General features: G+C 40.8%; 1 protein-coding gene across 4 annotated transcripts in view; it reads left to right on the top strand.

Moving 5' to 3' along the window:
- The window catches only part of BCL11B (BCL11 transcription factor B), a 90,375-nt gene extending 72,172 nt beyond the window's left edge, over window positions 1-18,203 (top strand). For all 4 annotated transcript variants that reach the window (XM_075712461.1, XM_075712459.1, XM_075712460.1 and 1 more), the window contains one exon: window positions 16,192-18,203. In XM_075712461.1, coding sequence (XP_075568576.1) covers window positions 16,192-18,203 — 2,012 coding nt within the window. The remainder of the gene's footprint in view (window positions 1-16,191) is intronic.
- The last annotated feature ends 1,123 nt before the right edge of the window (window positions 18,204-19,326 follow it).

The following is a 19,326-nucleotide window of genomic DNA, read 5'->3' as shown; positions in this document are numbered from 1 at the left end:
CAGTAGTCTCTGGCTGATGGTGTCTCACTGATTTTACTCTGTCTTGAAAGAGACCTCAAGGTTCCAGTCCAGGATGCCATCATTTCTCCTACAGGCTTCCTGTGTGAAGCCAGTGCAGCATTTGGGTCTGGCCTGAACGCCCTCTTCCACTAGTTTAACTAAAGGGGTCTTTCAGACAGATAATCCAGAATACTTCAGGGTATAGATGGTTTTAACTGATTGCCACCCCAGTTTAGCTGACCTGTTTTATAGCATACCTACATAAATTTACAGTGAGAAATTTCCTGATATAGTCAGTTTTAAGCTGACAGAAATAGAGGCTACGCTGGGGTTTGCACTGGTTGAAGTGAGTCCTTTTGATTAAACTGGTGCCAAATTCTGTGTGGACAAATCCTCATATTGTAACAAACCCACACATCCTCCCTTTCCTCTGACAATCATATCAGGCTGGTGAGTCCTATGGACCCAATCTAATAGAAATGGAATTTTTACCATGCAAATCTTATTACCTAAAGTGCCAATGAAACTAATGGGATTTTGGATAGTAAAAAATACTCTGTATGTGATACGTAGTTTGGAATATAAATTCATGGGGGGGGGGGGGGGGCGGGGGGAGTTGTAAGGAAAAGGAGCTGTTACTGCATGCGGTCCTTTGTGACTTTGGAGGACCTCTTCCTCCCAACACCCCTCAGCTCCCCCTTGCTTTCAGTGGGATGAACATGGTGTTTAGCATCTTGCTGAAAACACTGAGCTCCTTCCAGAATTTGGTTTTCAAAATACACAACTAAGTGTCTGTTTGTTTTAGAATTCATTTGAGGGAGGGGAACAGAAATAAAAAATATCCCAAATGCTCCACTCCAAGGACAGACATCTAGAGGAACATATATATTTTTCCAAAGGGAACCATTTTTGCTGTGGAGGTTCGCTGAACCCGTCAAGAACACAGGGAGCATTTGGACATATTTTGACAACCCCTGGATAAAAAAAAAAAAAAAAGGCTGAATCTATCTAGATAACATTTTAATTTATGCCCCCCAATATACACACACATATATAATGTATGTTACATATATGCTAACATCCTCGGGCTGCCAACCTGTGGGGCAACTCTCAGGCTGAGGACAGTGTCAGCAGATACATCCCAAGTTAATAACTGAAGTCCTGCAAACACTACAACCTTTAAAAGTGTCTCCTATAGTTCCTATATGTTGCGATAACACAGCACAACTTGCAGAGGGTCCAACACCCATTGTCGTTGCTTGGGCAGAATTCCTACCGACTTTTCTGGGAGCTTAATTTATGTGTATGTTCAGGCCTAAAATATTTTAAAGTAAAATCTTTTTAATAACTTACAGAGTTGTGCCATTTCGATGGTGATGCTGATTACTTGGTTTCCTGTCACCTTGGAAGCAAAGATGCAATAAATGATACCTCTATTTTTGTATTTATTTTAATGAAACACACAGAAAAGGCACTTTAGAAAAGTGGAGGAAAGAGGAGGAGGTCAGATAAAAACAACTGCAGTCTGATGTTCGTTTTTGTGGCGTTGATAGTTATTATTCCCAAAGAAAATAATGTCCTTTTTTATTTGCTTTTAACATTTCGCCCTTGGCATCTGTTCCATCCATTGTGGACTAACCTAGACTCTGTTCTCTGACGATGGGTTAAAGCGAGCACTTACTGAAAAGCATTCTCTACTTAATTACTTTTCCTTCTTCTGGAAGCTATTTTTTTTATAGTCACATGTTAATTGTGTATTAGTAGGCCTTTCTGATTAGTTGAAAACATAATGAAACCTTTGTAAACAACAGGGAGAAAGAGGGAGAGGGAGGGAGGGAGGGGGAAGTGGGGGAGAAAGGGACAGGGAGAAAGAGAGGTGTGAAGTGGGGGCTGGACCGGGCGAATTTTGAAAAGCAGAAATAATGCCAGTGGAAATTTCTGGTTTTTTGAATTACAACTTCCCTCGCCCAAATTAATCAACTTACTTAATGAGAAATGAGATGCATGGAGATGCAAATTGCTGTCGATCTCCAAAAGCAGGGTGGCAAAGGCAGCAAGTTGGAATGGCGTGGAGGGGGGCTGAGCCGCAGCTGTCCACTAACAAGTCAGTCCTATTTGTAAAGGGCACGGAGCTGAATAACGGTTTTGTTATTGGCTTTCTCTCTCTCTCAGCCGTAGGTAGAAATGCTGCATTTGTTTCCTGCGACTATTTCGGCGAGATAGATGTCCTCCTCTTTCATCTCGCCTGCCCGTTTGATTCCCACAGTGGAGCCCTGTGTTCCCCGTGTACCCCAGCCTCCCTGTGATGGGGCGGAAAATTTGGATGCATGAGGAACACAGGCTCAGGTGCAGGGACTCAAACACGCAAGGTAAAACCAGGAATTACTAAGTTTTCTGCACGCCCCTCAGAAGGGCAGGAAAAATTTAAAAAGAAGAAAAAAAAAAAAGAAAATAAACAGTACTGAGGACCCAATTCAGTGACGCTCGGAGCCCAGCCAGCGCAGATCAGATTCGGTGAATCAGCTGAATCAGGCCGTCTTCTTGGAGATGTTTTTTCCTTTTCCTGGAAAGCTGCTCCTTAAACACAATTCGCATTGGTTGTTTTTAAAAGGACTATCCTCTGTTTGCAGCGCTGGATTTTGAACGGGCAGAGCCTCCCCCCCTCTCCGGTCCTCCGCCTCCACCCCCTTCTGTTGCTGCTTTAAAGAGCTGTACTTAGAGGGATTTTGCAGCTCTCCGTGTGTTATTAGAAAACGTGTGGCTGGGACGGTTAAAATGGGAGTGCTACTGTATGCAAGAGCAATGTTCACTGTAAGCAATCCAAGGAAATCCTGCCAAGGCAGTATATGAACAGCAGCCAAACAAAACACAGGCGCCTTTCCAGTGAAAACCAGCACACTTCTGCAAATAGAGGAAAAATTGACTTTCTGATTTGGAGTGTTTCTACAACTAAGAAGAATTACTACAGTGATTGTTCTAAAAATATTTTTCGGCAGCACATTCTCAAAGGGGTTGGGATGCTTAGCATTGTTTAATTATGCTTCTCTTAGGTGATCAATCTGGATTGTATAGAAATAAAATAGGAAGTTTTTAGGATCTTCTTTTAAGCCAACACTGGCATTATTTTCTGCAGTGTTGTAGTGGCATAAAACACCACCTATTTAAGGAGCAAAAACTGTATTTTTATCTTTGCGCTTCAGGAAGTATGACTGCAGATTCGTCTTTCAAAACTTCATAGTCATAGATTGCAATTTAACTGCTTAATCTAGAGCAACCCCCAAGATCCCTCCTTCTGTAACGGATTTATTTTTTTTAATTTTTATTTATTTATTTATTTATTTTTCATCAGAAGTATTTTATACCTTCCTTCCCTTGTCCCCTCCTTGCCCCCCCACCCCCCATATTTAGCCTTTTAAAGCTTCCGCTTGTTTTGCTTCTTTGTTCACCCAGTCTGGGATTTTCCTTTACAGGACTTTTGAGTCCTGTAGGAACCCTTTAGTATAAGATGTGTCTGCAGACATTTTGGCATTCAAAAAATTTCCATAATGATGGAAATTGAATAGGATTCCACAAATTTGTTTATGGCCAAGAATAAATATGTTATTAAAAAAAATTGTTTTGCTAGTCTCAGCTACAATTTTTTCAAATAATTCTTAATAATGGAGTTTAAGAATGCAGTCAGTTTATCTAAAGTGAGCTAAAGAAATAGGATAGATCTACGGAGAATTATTATTATCCTTTTTTACTTCCAAAAACAACATAATATCAGCATAAGAAAAAGCAACAGAATTGTCAAGGATTAATTTCAGTTTATGTATTTCTCCTATTTCAACTGTTTTTCTTTTAACTAAAGAGACAAAAGATACTTTACTAGATATGGCTCCATTTATTCCTCTAAAATATTTACAGCTGAGTTCTTTAGGCTTATAGCTGCTGTGAACTCAGTTTTCTTCTTTTAACTTCATCACCACAAACGAGATTTATCCCTACATTGAAGACACTGTCCTGAGACTAACAAATCCCAATGTGGAAGAAGACCCACATCCAGAGCCCACTGAAGCCAGTGGAAAGATTCATATTGACTTTGGTGGGCTTTGTACCAGGATATTAAACATTCATTTCCTCCTCTTCTTTTGAATTTAGCTACTCATTTTCAGGGTGAGATACTCTCTACTTTAAACAAATCTTAAAGTTGGCCTGATTTACTAAATTAACTTGTGCTGTGTTTACCATTCAGGCAAAACTTCCATTAGGGTGAAACTGTTGTATAGGCTTCTCCCAAGATAAGGTTGTGGTTTTGAAGGTCGGGTTGGAATAGCTGGGGAAGGATGGAACTCTGCCCTGCGCTCAGCCTCCTTTCTCCTTTGTGCATAGTGCTGTATTCATGGCCAGTCTTACAGAGTGCAAATCCTGTATATATACATATATATGCACACACACATATATATACATCTATACGTATATATATAAAAAAAATTTAAAAAAGCTTGAAAATGTAAGCATTTCTGCCTTCAATGTGAGGGGTATCATCTGCTGTGTTCAAATTTAGGGCAGGGAAGTTGTGGCATATGCCGTGTCAAGGCACAGCAGCCCAGTTCTGTATCTTTAAATGTTGATGCATAACAGCGAAACCAGGTGAGATCTGGCCCCAGGTGCTGGCTGCTGCATGCATTGCTGAACAATTTTTAAAGGATGCAGATTGCGTGGTAGGAGGAGGAAAAAGTATGTCTTTTTCTAAATAGATCTTTTTTTGTGAAATATGTTGTAGGTTTAATGCAATGATTAAAAAAACGATCGACTTCAGCTTCGTACATTCCACTAACAGCAGCTCGGTATAATCCAGTCCTGACCTGGCCCCCCCTGTTGTGCAGTGCTAGTTGTCATGGAGCCCCAGTTATGCCAGACTGGGGGAAGATTTTGTTGAGGCCATGAAACTCATTTCACTGGTGACTGTACACAAATGCTGAATTAAGGGTCCTTCACAGAATTACTCTGAAGGGAAAGCTTGGATGCTGAAGAGGTGCTCCAAGGACTGCTTCTGCTTTCCTTGTCTGCACATCCAGAGCCTACGTGGCTCGAAAAACAGCTCCACAGCAAAGTTTTTTCCTTCGTTCCTTTCAACGTAAATCCAGTTTTGAATCATTTTACCTTCAGGTCCATAGGTTCAAATTCTGTGGTCACCAGAGATGAGGCATCAAGGTAAATTTGCAGATAATTTGGATAGTGGCCCACGCGGAAGGTGTGTGGCTTCTAAACCTAATTAGAGGTGTAGTTTGTTGCAGGCAAAAATTATTGATACACAAGGAAGGTTTTATTCGGAGACATCTGTGGGTTGGCAGCTGTGCTAGCCATGTCTGTTCTTCTAAGTAACGGAAGCCATGCAGCCGGGAATAGCAGTGTTTTGGTGACAAGTGTTGAGAATATTGGTTGAATTGCACTATGAAAACATTTTCATTATTTTTATTATTACTGTTCTGCAAGCGGATTTGAGATATGTGCCTGCCTATGTGTGCGTGAGCGGATGAGGTAGAGAGGGAGGGCTGTTATTTTTATTTTTTTCAATCATACCTCCTTAGCATTTTGTACATATCAGCATTCTAGCCGAGCGATTTGCTAATTGCACTGGAAGACCCACTTTAAATTCAGGAATACTGAAACTTTGAAACTGTAACATTTTGACTGGCGAGAATGACCAGTCTTCTTTTCTCTTTCGCAGTGAGCTAGTTGAAGGAAGCTGGCATTGTCGCAGAGTGAAAGCTCTGCAGAAGTGCCGCAGGTTTTTCATATGGAAATGTGAAATAATGGGGTGATTAAATAGAGCTGTATATTAAAGTACATCTGACATTAGAATTAGCATAATGTGCTCTAGCCCTAGGCTGAGTACTTTATTTGCCATCTGCGTCGGACCAAAATCCCCTGGGGAAGCGCTAAAATATTCTGAATAAACTCAGCCCGAGTTCTTATTGAGAGTAAAATACCATTTGTGGCACGTCGTATTGATTCGTCTTAATTGCGGTGCAGAAAAGAACATTCAGTTGCTGATGACTTTTGTACTCTGTGACAAGTCGGCTGGAGTTATTCTAACACTGCAGTTGGTTAACCTGAACAGACTGTCGTGCTCAGAGAAGGAGAAAACCTTATCTTCAGTAGCATAAACTACAGTATCATCTCCCGGCTTTACTCCTTTCTATCTCGATGCAGCATCCTTTTTTTTTTTTTTTTTGTTTCATTTTTAATATTATTCCCTGAAAACAGCAGCCAACAAACTGAAGGGGAAATGGGGCTTCATTGAATCAGTCCACGAAAATTCACATTCTTACCTAGTTATTCTCCCCAGTCTCCCTCCCTACACTTCCACCCCCACATCTTCTTAAAAAAAATCCAGAAACATCTGATCAGCTTTCATCTAAGGGAGTGAAAATCAGTGGAACTTGTCCTTGAGGATCCATCTCCGGAACCATTAGTTCAAGAGATTTATTATGTATATTCTGTAAAAAGCTGTGGCTTCTCCTGTGCATAAGCCCACAGTCTTAGTCAGTTGTAATGGTTTGATTTTTGTCAACTCTCCACTCAAATAGGTTGCTGAACACCTTTGAAAAAGTGCTTATAACATGCATAAAAGATAAATATTTCATCTGAAGGAAAATACTTTGATGCTCCATGCAATTCTGTAACATTCATAAGGTCCAGTTTTTAGCCTATAATTGCCTATCATTATACACAATTTACATATTCAAACATTCTCTACAAACCTTAGTCTAGCATGTTTTTATTACAAATTCAGATCAAGGGAATAACCTTTAACTTCAGAGACAAATGAGACAAATTTACAAGTGCATGTCTGCTGTTTTCTTGTGTTTTATAAATCCCTGCAGACCCGAACACTTTTGCTATAACGCCACTCAGAACAATATACATATATTACTACTTGTTTGTAGTGCTTCGGTAATGAGTCCCCTTTGTATTAGATAACCTATATAATTCAGCATCTAGGCCCTCCATAACGTCAATTATCTCCTCATAGCTAAATGTACATTCCATTAAAACAAGATTTACAGCCTTTATAATACTTCTTAGGATTGAACGTGGAGATTTTGTGGATTTAAAGAAGCAGAGATGGGAGTTAGCATTTGTTAAAGAAGCAATGAATTAAAACAAAAATGCTATTTCATTTGCTAACTATGAATAGGCACCTAATACCCTTAAGAAATAGTTGTAGTAAAACAGACTGAAGTACTCCTGGGGAAAAAAACCAGGAAAATTTGTTTTCACCCTTTGGCTTTTTTTATTGTTGCCTAATTTACTCTTTATTTTTCCATTATATGACATGGACAATTTCCTTTATGTATCCTCCTTTAAGTTCCTATTCAGATTACTGAGACTTCTTGCTTGTAAGATGAGAAAATGTCACCTTAGAAAAGTCTGTGGGAAAAAAAAATCCCTGCACTTGCCAGTTTTCAAACAAAACTACTTAGAGGAAACCGATTTAAAGGGAAGCTGCTGGCATATTTCATATGTTGTAGAAAAGACTGACATTATTTCAAATGCATTTGAATACCTTATGCAAAGAAAAGGCCTAAAAGTGTCCTTGAGCAGTACAAGGGTTTTTCATGAATGCTGTAAATGGGATCCTATATATTAAACCACCAGCCATGGGTAGTCCTATGGTCTTTTCCTCTCACAAGTGGGTACATTTCCCCCCGTCTTACATTCCCCATTTTCACTGATAGTTTTCACTGTTTTATACAGCAGGTTTGTAAAGCATCCTTTCAGTCTGCTGGCTGGTATCTTAGGTTCAGAGAAACTAACTAAAAGACACAAAGCTGTTTAGATGCTAAAGGTGGAGTCAATTGAAACTGTTGTATCACAAAAGGCTAATTTAAAGTTAACTCATTCACTATTGATCTTCTAATATTGATTTTCCTGTTTGCTCCTTACTTTTCACACTTCTCCCTTTCTCTGCTTTATAAATTGCCTATGTATTTTAGAATTTAGCAGCAATGAGAAGGTGTTCAGAGATGACAAACACAGTTTTTATCTCCCATTTTAATAGTGCTTCTGGGTCAAAATCCCTGTGTCGTGAGTTCCAATTTTTGCTATGCGTTTTTCTTTCTTTTTCTGTGTTATGTAAAAGCACTTCTTATGCTTCTGTAGGCTGAACATTAACTTCCAGTAAGCCACAAGCTCTTTTAAGGAATGAGAAATTGGACATCCAGAAGGAAGTTGCCCAAAATGACTATTGACATTTTATACCTAAAAATATAATATTGCCATTTTGTAATGCACTAGAAATTAAACTGAGCTGTGCATTTGGCTCATTTATGTGAATCTGGCAGTACAGATCTGAGGTATGATTAAGTCTCACAGAAAATGGGACTATTGAACACAAGCTGCATCTTCAGCCAAAGGTCGCCTGTGTCCATTAAGAAGAGGAAGCATCTGTTTGTGTTATGCATGGCTGTAGTCTGCCTGCAGTCTCCTTCTTTTTTGTAAGTATAAATGCCAGAGAGGACATATAAAATGCTTCTGGGAAAAGTTTAATGAAAAAAAAAATCACAACTTGGTATATTCATATAAGCCTAGTTAAGATCCTTGTTTGTGGTAACCTGGTACAGCTTATCTGGAAAAATTCAAAGTCTGCAATGGTGGTCATCAGAGCTACTCTGAATTCATAGCAGGGTAATGCAAATCAGAGTTTGGCAAAGAGTATGATTTTAAGGTATCAGGTTGATATCTCTAAGTCTTTCAAGGATTCATGCTCTTTGTTCTTGGAATTAGGAAAGGATTGGCTGGAGACAGCATGACAGTCTGACTTCTCAACTATGGGGTTGGTAATTAATGTGTTTGGTTTTCCACTCATATGATAAACTAGTTCATTTGACAAAAAAGATACTTATTATTACAAGAATGATAGACAATTTGCTGTCCTGCCTAGTAGAAGAGGAACACCGCTGAAAAGCACAAATGGCTTCAGAAAATAAAATAGGCTCCCAAAAGCGGGGCAGCATTTAATCCACCAGAGACAGAGTCTGGCGGTTGGCTTTAGTGTAGAAAGAGTTAATAGGATATTACAAATAGTAGTGTAATATTAATATATTTTAATATTGGTGTCAACTGTGCTATTGTGGATCTTTTTCAACAGGTAGGATATGCTCTCGAGAATATTTGCATCGCTAATTAAAATCAGTGCTGGGAATGAGAGGGTCTTGTGGGGTTTGTAGGTTCTCTTGGCATAAAGCTTCTTGCATAATCTCTGTAGAGAACTTGTAGTCTCACTAGTCAAGGTAGAAACAGGATGAGGAAAGCTGCAAAACACGCAGGCAGTGTGTGGGAGAAGAATATTGCATGAAGTCGTGATTTTTCTTCTGTTTGAAGATGGCACTGGAGGAGATAGGCTATTCAAGAGGCAAGGTCGAAAAACAGAACAGGGCCTAGTATGGGAGGAAACAGGATTCTGTTACTGAGAAGTAACACTTCTCGGTTACTTCTCCTCCTTTCTTCAGACACCCTTTTTTTTCCATCCACCTCTTAAAAACATTGTATTTTGGTTTCCCTGTCACATTCTTCCCTTTCACTGACCTCATCCTGAGATTCCCCATTTCCAGATGATGTCAGGCTCTGTGGCCCCTCCTGCTTGGGCTCTTGCACCTAAACCTTCATCTCCTCTTCTTGACTGAGATGCACTTCAGGTCGGCTGAGCTTTACAAGAGAGAGTGGCTGTTTATCTGAGTGGAGAATTGGAGGTGCTTAGGCTGTGAGACTGCAAGCCTCTTGCTAAGACATAAAACACCAACTGTAGTTGCCAGTTGATGCTTACTCTATGAATTATTGGTGATAGTCCCCGTCACCCTCAGCAGGATGTGCTGCAAGACTGTTGAGCCCTTTCTTTAGACAAGGCATGTAGGGATGGATGCACTGTGTTAGCTCTGGGGATGGATAGAGGAGTTGCACTTATTTTATATCTTCAGCTTGTGTTGCCATCAAAACAAAATTAAAATGAAGAGAGGTATAAAGAGAAATGGTTCCTTTGCATGTGGTGTTTAAAACCAGTGACTGGCATTGGACTGGCAGTGATGATCCTCACCCAGGCTTGGACCCTACTTGACACTTCTGTCTTTTTTATTGACACTGTCAGTCCCTCTGAAATGGAGGTAGCAGCAGTTCCAAAAACCCCAGGGACTGCAGGGAGGGTAAAACTCTCGATAGTGGGTGTGCTCAGCATACGTTTATTCAATCATAAACATATGTAAGTAAATGTTCTTGCTAACTTGGATAATTTAGAGCATTAATATGGCTTATAAAACCTCTTCAGCAGAAATACCTATATTAGAGATGTTTTTGCATACCAAATCAAGCATTGGGTATGAACCGATACAGTTCACACTGCAGATCCACACTGCAGACACCTGGAAAGTATTTGGTCCTTGTCTAGGTGACCTGTCAAACCACGTGTAACCATATATTTTCTTCCCTATGAAACACTAAATCTTTCCAGTATTTAATGCCCTTCTCTTTAATGTCAGCTGGTCTTATAAGGAGACTTGTTAAACTAGTGTTCTCAATTATGGCATTTTAATTTAATAATAATTCAATTAAAGGTGTGTTTTTTATGGAGCATCCACGCTACCGTTATTGGTATTATTAGAGTAACCATCATAATAACAAGGAGTAATTATTTAAATGCTCATTAAAAATCAAGTGGTGGAGAAGAGAGTAACAATGGTGGAAAGATTGTAGGAACCTAATACATGTCTGTTCCTGAGTGCTACAATAAAAGGTGTCCTTTCTTTAAAGCTTGCAAGTTTCTACTTTCCTGAAGTTCTGAAGGTGCAGTAAAACAGCATTAAAATTCCTTAACATTTTTATTGCTTCTGTTGTAACTTTGTAAAGGGAACCAGAAACATTATCTGGAAAGTATTGCTAGAAGTAAAGAATGGCAGTGGTTACGTGGACCTGACTGCAGGTCCTCACCGCAGTCCTGGCAGGGGTTACGAGTGGGTGATTAAAAAGCGGGGGAGTTCGTTCTCTGTTACAGCTAATGGAATTATTCAGGCATGCTGAGGGGAGGATTCATAAGGCACTGGATGTCACTGTAGCCTAGCAGAAAATAATGAATTCTCAACAGTTCTTATCTCACACTGATTATTGTTTGATGGTATCCAGAATAACTGAGGATATTTTGAGGGAAATTTATCTCTAGGGCAAAGGCGCTTGGCATTCAGGGTATATAGAAAGTCATGTACCACCTGGGCAAGGAAGATCTGCCTATCACTAAAGGATACAAGCCAGACTGCAGAGGACAGATCTGTCAGGGGATTCAGGCTGCCTGGTGCAGTGGGATGAATGTCCACAGCCCCAGGCTACTCCTGTTCTGGGCTGGGCAAACCAACCTGTCTTTCCTCGCTGCCCCCTGTAAGGGCAGAATTTGGGAGGCAGGATCTGAATTTAGCTTTGTTTGTGCTGTTCATGGAAGAGAAAAAAGCTTATTGTTGCTTTGACATTTTGAACGGAACATAATCTGTCATGCAGTAATGGAGGGAATGCTTTAGTATTTTTGGAAAAGACCACCTTTTGTCATAATACACAGAAAAGGTGAGTGTTCAATAAGTTCATAGTTTGTAATTACCTGCTTAGGGAGAAGATACTAGAGATATTTTTAATCTACCAGATAAAAACATAACAAGATCTAATGGTTGGCAGTTAAACTCAGTAATTTGAATTGGAAAGAAGACAGGTTTTTTTAATACTGAAGATAGTCAACCATTGCCACAGACTACTCTGATACATCATGAATTCTCTCTTACGTGGCATTTCCAAAACAAGCTGGGAGAAGGGGGTGCTAAAAGACATGAAGTGGTTCAACTGCAAATCACTGGGCTGGATGATATCTGTAATGTGAGGTGCAGACTAAATTATTTCCTATGTTTTTCATGTACATGTAGGTAGGACAAAATATTATGATCCTAAATTGCAAGAAGAAAGATTTAGATTAAGCATTTGGGGAACCTTGATAATGGGAAAGGAGAGAAAGAATGAGGTAGACTTTGGGAAGGTTGTAGACTCTCCATCTGGGTGGCCTTTGAACTGGGATGATGGAGCATTTGCCATAGATACGAATAGATGCATAGGTATGGACGTCCCTTGGGTCAGGAATTGGAGAAGGCAACCCTTAAGGTTTATCCCAGTCCTCTCTTTAATTTCATGGTCCTTCCTAGCCTTTCAATCAAGATTTCTGAACTTGTACACCTGTGTCTCAGTAGGATCCAGCCCTACAAACCTGCCTCATGTCTGAACTCCAGTGGCAGTATTTGTTTGGCTTTAGTGCCAACCTTGAAGTTGCTATTGACTGCTCAGGGCTTGTGGCCTGGACGTCTCATCTCAGTACATACACCATTATCTACCAACTAATGTAAAGATAAAAAATTATACTTGAGCCATCAGCCCTGAAAATCATGCCTAGTTAAAGACTGTAGGGTTGAATCCATGTGCAATTCATTGAACAGTATTAATGAAGTCTTGGCTTGTGCTTAACTCTAAGCACATGAATAATTTCCTCACTATCCAACAGAGCACTTCAGCCTATGCTTAAGTTTCACTGATGTTGATTACTCACATGCTCAAAGTCAAGCACATGCTAAAGTGATAAAGACTGCATATGGCAAAGCCTATATAGCTAGTTGTCATAAAGTAGGTATTTAGACAGACTTCAGTGCAGGTGGCAAGGGATTAAGATAGACATATATCAAAAGTAGCCTTATAACAAAGAGTTTTATAGTGTAGGTGCACTGCATTATTAAATATAAGGATCATTCTTGAGCAATACGTGGCTGTTTCTGGGCATGTTTAAAATATTTAGCAAGTTTTTGAATATAAAAATGTTCGGAGTGGTTCTTCAAAGACTTTTTGACATTGTTCTGTTCTTAAAAGTGAACATCTACACTGCTCAGGGCAACTTCTAGGCAAGATAACCATGAAGTGATAATATGGAAATGAACATTTTATTTTATTTTTTTCTTTTTTTTTTTTTTTAAACGGGGAGTCTGGGGAGAGTCTTTGAGGGTTGTGAAAGATAAAATATATATATATACACACAGGCATGCACACATGAACACTTGTGAAGCAGTCAGAGATTGGTAGCCAGGTAGCCTGCAGTCAGTTTTGCCATTGTGTCGGGGTCTCCTGAAGAGGAGTGCTAAGGAGCATAAAAGCTAAACAAAACAAAAAGGAAGAGAAGACTGTTTTATAACTGCTAGCTTGTAAATCTTAGATCACTAATAGCACTAATTTGCTCTGTTTGAAAGAAAACTAAAAAGGAGGGGGATTTACTTTCCTCACTTGAATTTCACGGAGGTGAAGTTTTGGAGAACAAAACAAAACAAAACATCTCAGTTCCATGTAACATGTAGTAGCAAGCATCCAGCCAGCTGCCATTTTGAGGGTAATTTTTTTAATCAGCCATTTCAGTTTTAGATTGGCCTTGATCCTCAGCCTGCTCAGGAATTTTTCTCCTTACGTATGTGCCTTTGCTGAAGTAAATGTGTTGCTGTTGTTGTCATCGTCATCTAATACACAGCTGCCTTCTTCCTCCTGTCAGCTCTTGAGCTAAGCAAGGAGAATGCATGCGCACACACACACTCACACACTTAATTTTTTTAAAGAAAAAAAAAAATCCACAACAAAAAAGAATGCATGCTGTGACTTTAAAAATGAAAGAATTGAACAGCTGTGGGTAATAAATCGATTAATTAGAGTGGATAAAATGAAGGTGAAGGGTGCAGAGCACTCTTTAATTTGAAGATATATGACCTTGTAAGATGCTGCACTTCATTTGCTATTAGATCACACTTCAGAAGGGGCTTTATTAAAATCTATTCTAGGGTGAGCTGAGGTAAAACATATTGTTAAAAAAAGCTTTTGACAGAGTATGTTATATACTTTAGTCTGCTCCAGTGATTTCTGTCACTTTTTATACTACACATGTTGCTGTGCAAGAAAAGTTAAAGGTCTAGACATTTTCATCATATTTCTGTAAGAAACAGAAATTTAAATATTTGAAGTAATAATGGGAGCATTTGCTGTTGCTTTGGCTGCAGAGCTGACATAAAACTCCCTAACTACCTCAGTGCTGAGTAGATTTTTAAGGGATAATGTATCAGTTCCTTTCCATGTTTGTATGTGGCTTTCATTAATGTCAATAGCAGTTACGGGCACTTTTTCCAAGTGAGTACAGTTCCCAAACTTGTGTTTTTTCCAATAGCGGTCATTAGAGATCAATCAAAGCAATTGCGTCTGTCCCGTACGATGCAGCGTACAGGGCCGGAGCATGGGGGCTATGTCAGCCAGGCAGAAACACTTGCCCTGTTGTGCACATTTTTTTCTTGGCTGTGGAGAGCCGGCTTCTCTGAAATCAGGGTCTGAAGCTGCTATCCACAGCAATAGCCCTACTAAATCAATAGGAGCTGCACCACATTTATCACCTACCTTTGTAAATAAGTCTCAATCTGATAGATGCTTTTTCCTTTACGCTTTTATGGATGTTCATTGGGTGATAAGATTAGATAGACTGACAGGCTGATAGGTAGGCAGATAATCTTCTAGCCTCCTTGTCTAAGGTTTTGTAGGTTTTGTTAGCAGCAGCCATTCCTGCAACAGCCAGAAGAGGGGAATTCAGTCAGCAGCAATCCTGCTTTGCCTGTTGTGCCTGAGTTTAATTTTTTTGCCTTTTTTTTTTTTTTTTTGACTGCTATGAGTCAGTCCTCTTTACAAAGGTAGTTTTGATAATATGGTTCTGTTCACCTTATAAACTCTTTCATTTTCAAACTCAAGAAACCGACTTTTCTGAATCGCAGTCTCCCTGTCTACAAAGTGGTTGTGTAGTTCAGCTTCGGATCTGAGCTCCTGCGGAGGGGCTGGGGTCGGGCTTCCTTCAGGGCGTTATGCAGAAACGGGTCAGGCGGGAAGCTTGGTTCAGGCTTTGAACTTTCAGGAAGTTTAGTGCCTTCAGGTGCAGTGGGGCCATCGCTAGCCAAAATATGTACTCTCATAAACAAACAAACAAGCAAGAAATTAATTTTAGATTTTCCAAAATGGGTAGTTGTTTTTTCAGGAAACCTCCCCCTCATTTAAAAAAAAAAAAAAAGAAAAAAAAAAAAAAACAACAAAACCAAGCCAAATCCTGGATCATGATTTTCAAGTTGACACATATTTATGAATTTATCGGAGTCTTGCAGAGGCATTGAAAAAAGGGGGAGGTGCTTTTTGAAGATAGCGCATAGTTTATATTGTGCCCAGGACTGGAATTTTCTAGCTAGCAAAATTATGACTGTAGTGCAGACTTGTCCACACCTGTCCTTTATGTAAAGCTGAATCAAGGTTAAAGGAATGCTTTCCACCTTTATGCAGTCGTTCAAAGAGGCTAGAAAGGCAAACAGAACAATGTTTTTGGCTCCAGTGAGCGTTTCTGCATTGGAGGGCAGGCTCAGGCTCAGAAATTCTTGGGACCCAGTTCAAGCACGGCCCGACATTTGTTACTGTTAATTGCAACTGTGCTGTCGGCTTTGATTACCGGATGTTTCATTTGAGTGGCTTCTTGGTGTTTTGGCAAAAAGAATGTCAAAGTGGTTTATGCAAGGGTACATTTTCCAAGCTCCTGTTGACTTGAATAGGACTTGTGCAGCTAAATACCTACACAGTATTTTAAAAATGGAAGTGCTGGCATGACTGAAGCATGTATAAATTAAATTCAGCAAGATCTCAGGGGACTGCTGCATGAAGTGTATAAAAATACAAAATGAAAGAGTGACAATGACACTGAAGCTCCTAGCACACTGCATTTTCCTTGGTTTTCAGCTGGAGTCATAAATCCCTTAAAACAAATTTCTTTTTGTGGAATAAGCACGTGAAAGGATTTGGCTCCTTATGCGTCATAAAGGAAGGTTTTATTTGCAAGTTAGAAGATATAAACGTATATAGCACCAATGCGTGTGATATTTGTCATACATGTTAAGTGAATAAGTGTGGTGAGTAAATGTGCTGTTCAACAATTTATATCAGTCAATACATTGCAATTAAGTCCTTCTTTCAGAAATGCCAAGGAGGAAATGTGTTAGCAAAATAAAGTGCATGCCAACTGTATTTAAATGTTCTCCGCTGTATTATTTTTTGAGTGTTCTTTCTGTTTTTCTTTTATAGGTAAAGATGAGCCTTCAAGCTATATTTGCACAACATGCAAGCAGCCTTTTAATAGCGCTTGGTTCTTGCTTCAGCATGCCCAGAACACACATGGATTCCGCATCTACCTGGAAACAAGCCCTTCAAACAGTTCCCTTACTCCACGCATCACCATCCCTCCTCCTCTGGGACCAGAGACTGTTGCACAGTCCCCGCTGATGAATTTCCTTGGAGACAACAACCCTTTCAATCTTTTGCGGATGACAGGACCCATCTTGCGCGAACACCCTGGCTTTGGTGAGGGTCGGCTCCCAAACACGCCTCCACTGTTCAGCCCACCGCCTCGTCATCATCTGGATCCACATCGCCTTAGTGCCGAAGAAATGGGGTTAGTTGCCCAGCATCCCAGTGCCTTTGACAGAGTTATGCGTTTAAACCCCATGGCAATTGAGTCCCCAGCGATGGATTTCTCCAGAAGGCTTCGAGAGCTGGCAGGAAACAGTTCCACCCCTCCGCCAGTCTCGCCCAGTCGCACCAACCCTATGCATCGCCTGTTGAATCCTTTCCAGCCAAGTCCTAAATCACCTTTTTTGAGCACCCCACCACTGCCCCCCATGCCCCCCAGCAGCACTACGCCTCCCCAGCCTCAGGCCAAGAGCAAGTCCTGTGAATTTTGTGGGAAAACATTCAAGTTCCAGAGTAACCTTATCGTGCACCGGCGCAGTCACACAGGAGAAAAGCCCTACAAGTGTCAGCTCTGTGACCATGCTTGCTCCCAGGCCAGCAAGCTAAAACGCCACATGAAAACGCATATGCATAAAGCTGGCTCCATGACGGGCAGGTCAGACGATGGACTGTCCACCACTAGTTCCCCTGAGCCAGGCACAAGCGAGCTCACTGGAGAGGGACTGAAATCCAGTGAGGCAGATTTCAGGAACGAGAGCGATCCTTCCCTGGGCCATGACAATGAAGAAGAGGAAGAGGAGGAGGAGGAGGAAGAGGAGCTCGAAAACGAGAGCCGGCCAGAGTCAAGCTTCAGTATGGACTCGGAGCTAAGTCGTAACCGAGAAAATGGCTCCAAGTCGCTGCCAGACGAGAAATCCCTTGTCCTGGGAAAAGTCATCGAGAATGTAAGTCTAGGTGCCATCCAGCAATATAACGACATGCTAGCTGAAAAACAGAAGAGGAGTAGCTTCATGAAAAGGTCTTCTGACCAGCGAGACTTGTGTCCTCGAGACCTCTGTCAGAGAGATCCAGGTGATGAAGACTCAGTGGTAGGAGAGCTGGACCGCACTGAGGAAGGGACGGTCAACGGAAGAAACTTTGGCCCGGGTGAACCCTTCCCAAACCTGTTCCCCCGCAAGCCGACACCTATCACGAGCCCCAGTTTAAACAATTCCTCTAAAAGAATAAAGGTAGAGAAAGATTTGGACTTGCCACCAGCAACGATAATACCTTCTGAAAACGTTTACTCCCAGTGGCTGGTAGGGTACGCAGCATCGCGGCACTTCATGAAGGATCCGTTCCTCGGATTCACAGACTCCCGACAATCCCCCTTCGCGACCTCTTCTGAGCACTCGTCGGAGAACGGGAGCCTGCGTTTCTCCACCCCGCCGGGGGACATGCTGGACGGGGGGCTCTCAGGGCGCAGCGGCACGGCGAGCGGAGGCAGCACCCCCCACATCAGTGGTCCCGGCCCCGGGCGACCCAGTTCGAAGGAAGGGCGCAGGAGTGATACATGTGAGTACTGTGGCAAAGTCTTTAAGAACTGCAGCAATTTGACGGTGCACCGTCGGAGCCACACTGGAGAGCGGCCTTACAAATGCGAGCTCTGCAACTATGCATGTGCCCAGAGCAGTAAGCTGACGCGCCATATGAAAACGCATGGCCAGATAGGGAAGGAGGTCTACCGCTGCGACATTTGCCAGATGCCCTTCAGTGTTTACAGCACCCTGGAGAAACACATGAAAAAGTGGCATGGAGAACATTTGCTGACAAATGACGTCAAAATTGAGCAGGCAGAAAGAAGCTAAGGCCCCCCCCCCCCCCCCCGCCCCCGCTAGGTTAAATTTCAGGGGTCTAGGTAACATTTTATTTGTACAGTTTAACTATTGCCAACTGAGAAAAGATGACCTAACTTGCCTCCGTAAACATAACTTAGCATAACTATGGTAGGTGCCAGTCTTTGGCACTTAAAATATAACCTGTGTCTACAAAGTTCTATTAAACCCGAGGGTTGATTAAGGCAGTAAAAATTGTGGAGCCTTTTAACTGTGCAATAATTTCTGTATTTATTGGGTTTTTGTAATTTTTTGGCATGTGCAGGTACTTTTTTTTATTCTTTCTGTTTAAATTTCTTTTAAAATTTTGTTGGGTATCCCTTTTTAATTTTACCCAGTTGTAGCCTGAGATTACTTGCATTGTAGGGGAGAAACATATCTTTTTAAATTATAATTTTTGGGCCGCTGCTTTGTTGAAATTTAAGCTAAGCATGTGTAATTTCTTGTGAAGAAGCCAGCATTTGAACAGAAATCTTTCTCTTTTTTTCCTTTCTTTTTTTTTTTCCTTTCCTCTTCTTAAATAACCTTGAAGATTAGGGAAAACAAAATTGTACAGCGGATAACAATCTTTAAAATTAGCACTTTCTTTTGGAATTGGATCTAATACGTAGCACTGACAATGTCGCTGACGATAGAGGCCTTTTCTAGATGGATTTCATCACTAAAGTCATGGCAACAAAAAAGACATAGGTGCAGAAGGCAGCTACATTCAAAAACCAGAAACATTCTTAATTGTGCATTACTATCGGATAGTTTCTTCTTGTTGTTAAAAGCTATGGCAACATAATGGTGCCATTTTGTCACTTTTGGGGGTGTCTTTCCCTCCCTCTTCCCGCCCTGCCACTCTTCCCAGAGACAGCAAAAGTACATCTTGAGTATAATAATGTTCTTTTCGAACCTTGGAGGAGCCAAATGCCATCCTTCTTTTTAAACCGCAAAATCATAACTTTGAGATCGGGACATCTACTGTACTCCAGATTTGCTGTAGTTAAAATAATTACTAGAGGATGGGAAAGTGTGAATTTCTCTATGAAAAGCCTCAACTCATAGGCATTTGGTTTATGAATAGAAATATTAGAACAACCTTATATGATGT

This window comes from Pelecanus crispus, chromosome 6, assembly GCF_030463565.1.
Source record: "Pelecanus crispus isolate bPelCri1 chromosome 6, bPelCri1.pri, whole genome shotgun sequence".
Classification (NCBI taxonomy): domain Eukaryota; kingdom Metazoa; phylum Chordata; class Aves; order Pelecaniformes; family Pelecanidae; genus Pelecanus; species Pelecanus crispus.
Note: the sequence above shows the minus strand (reverse complement) of the source record. Positions and strands in the feature narration are given on the sequence as shown.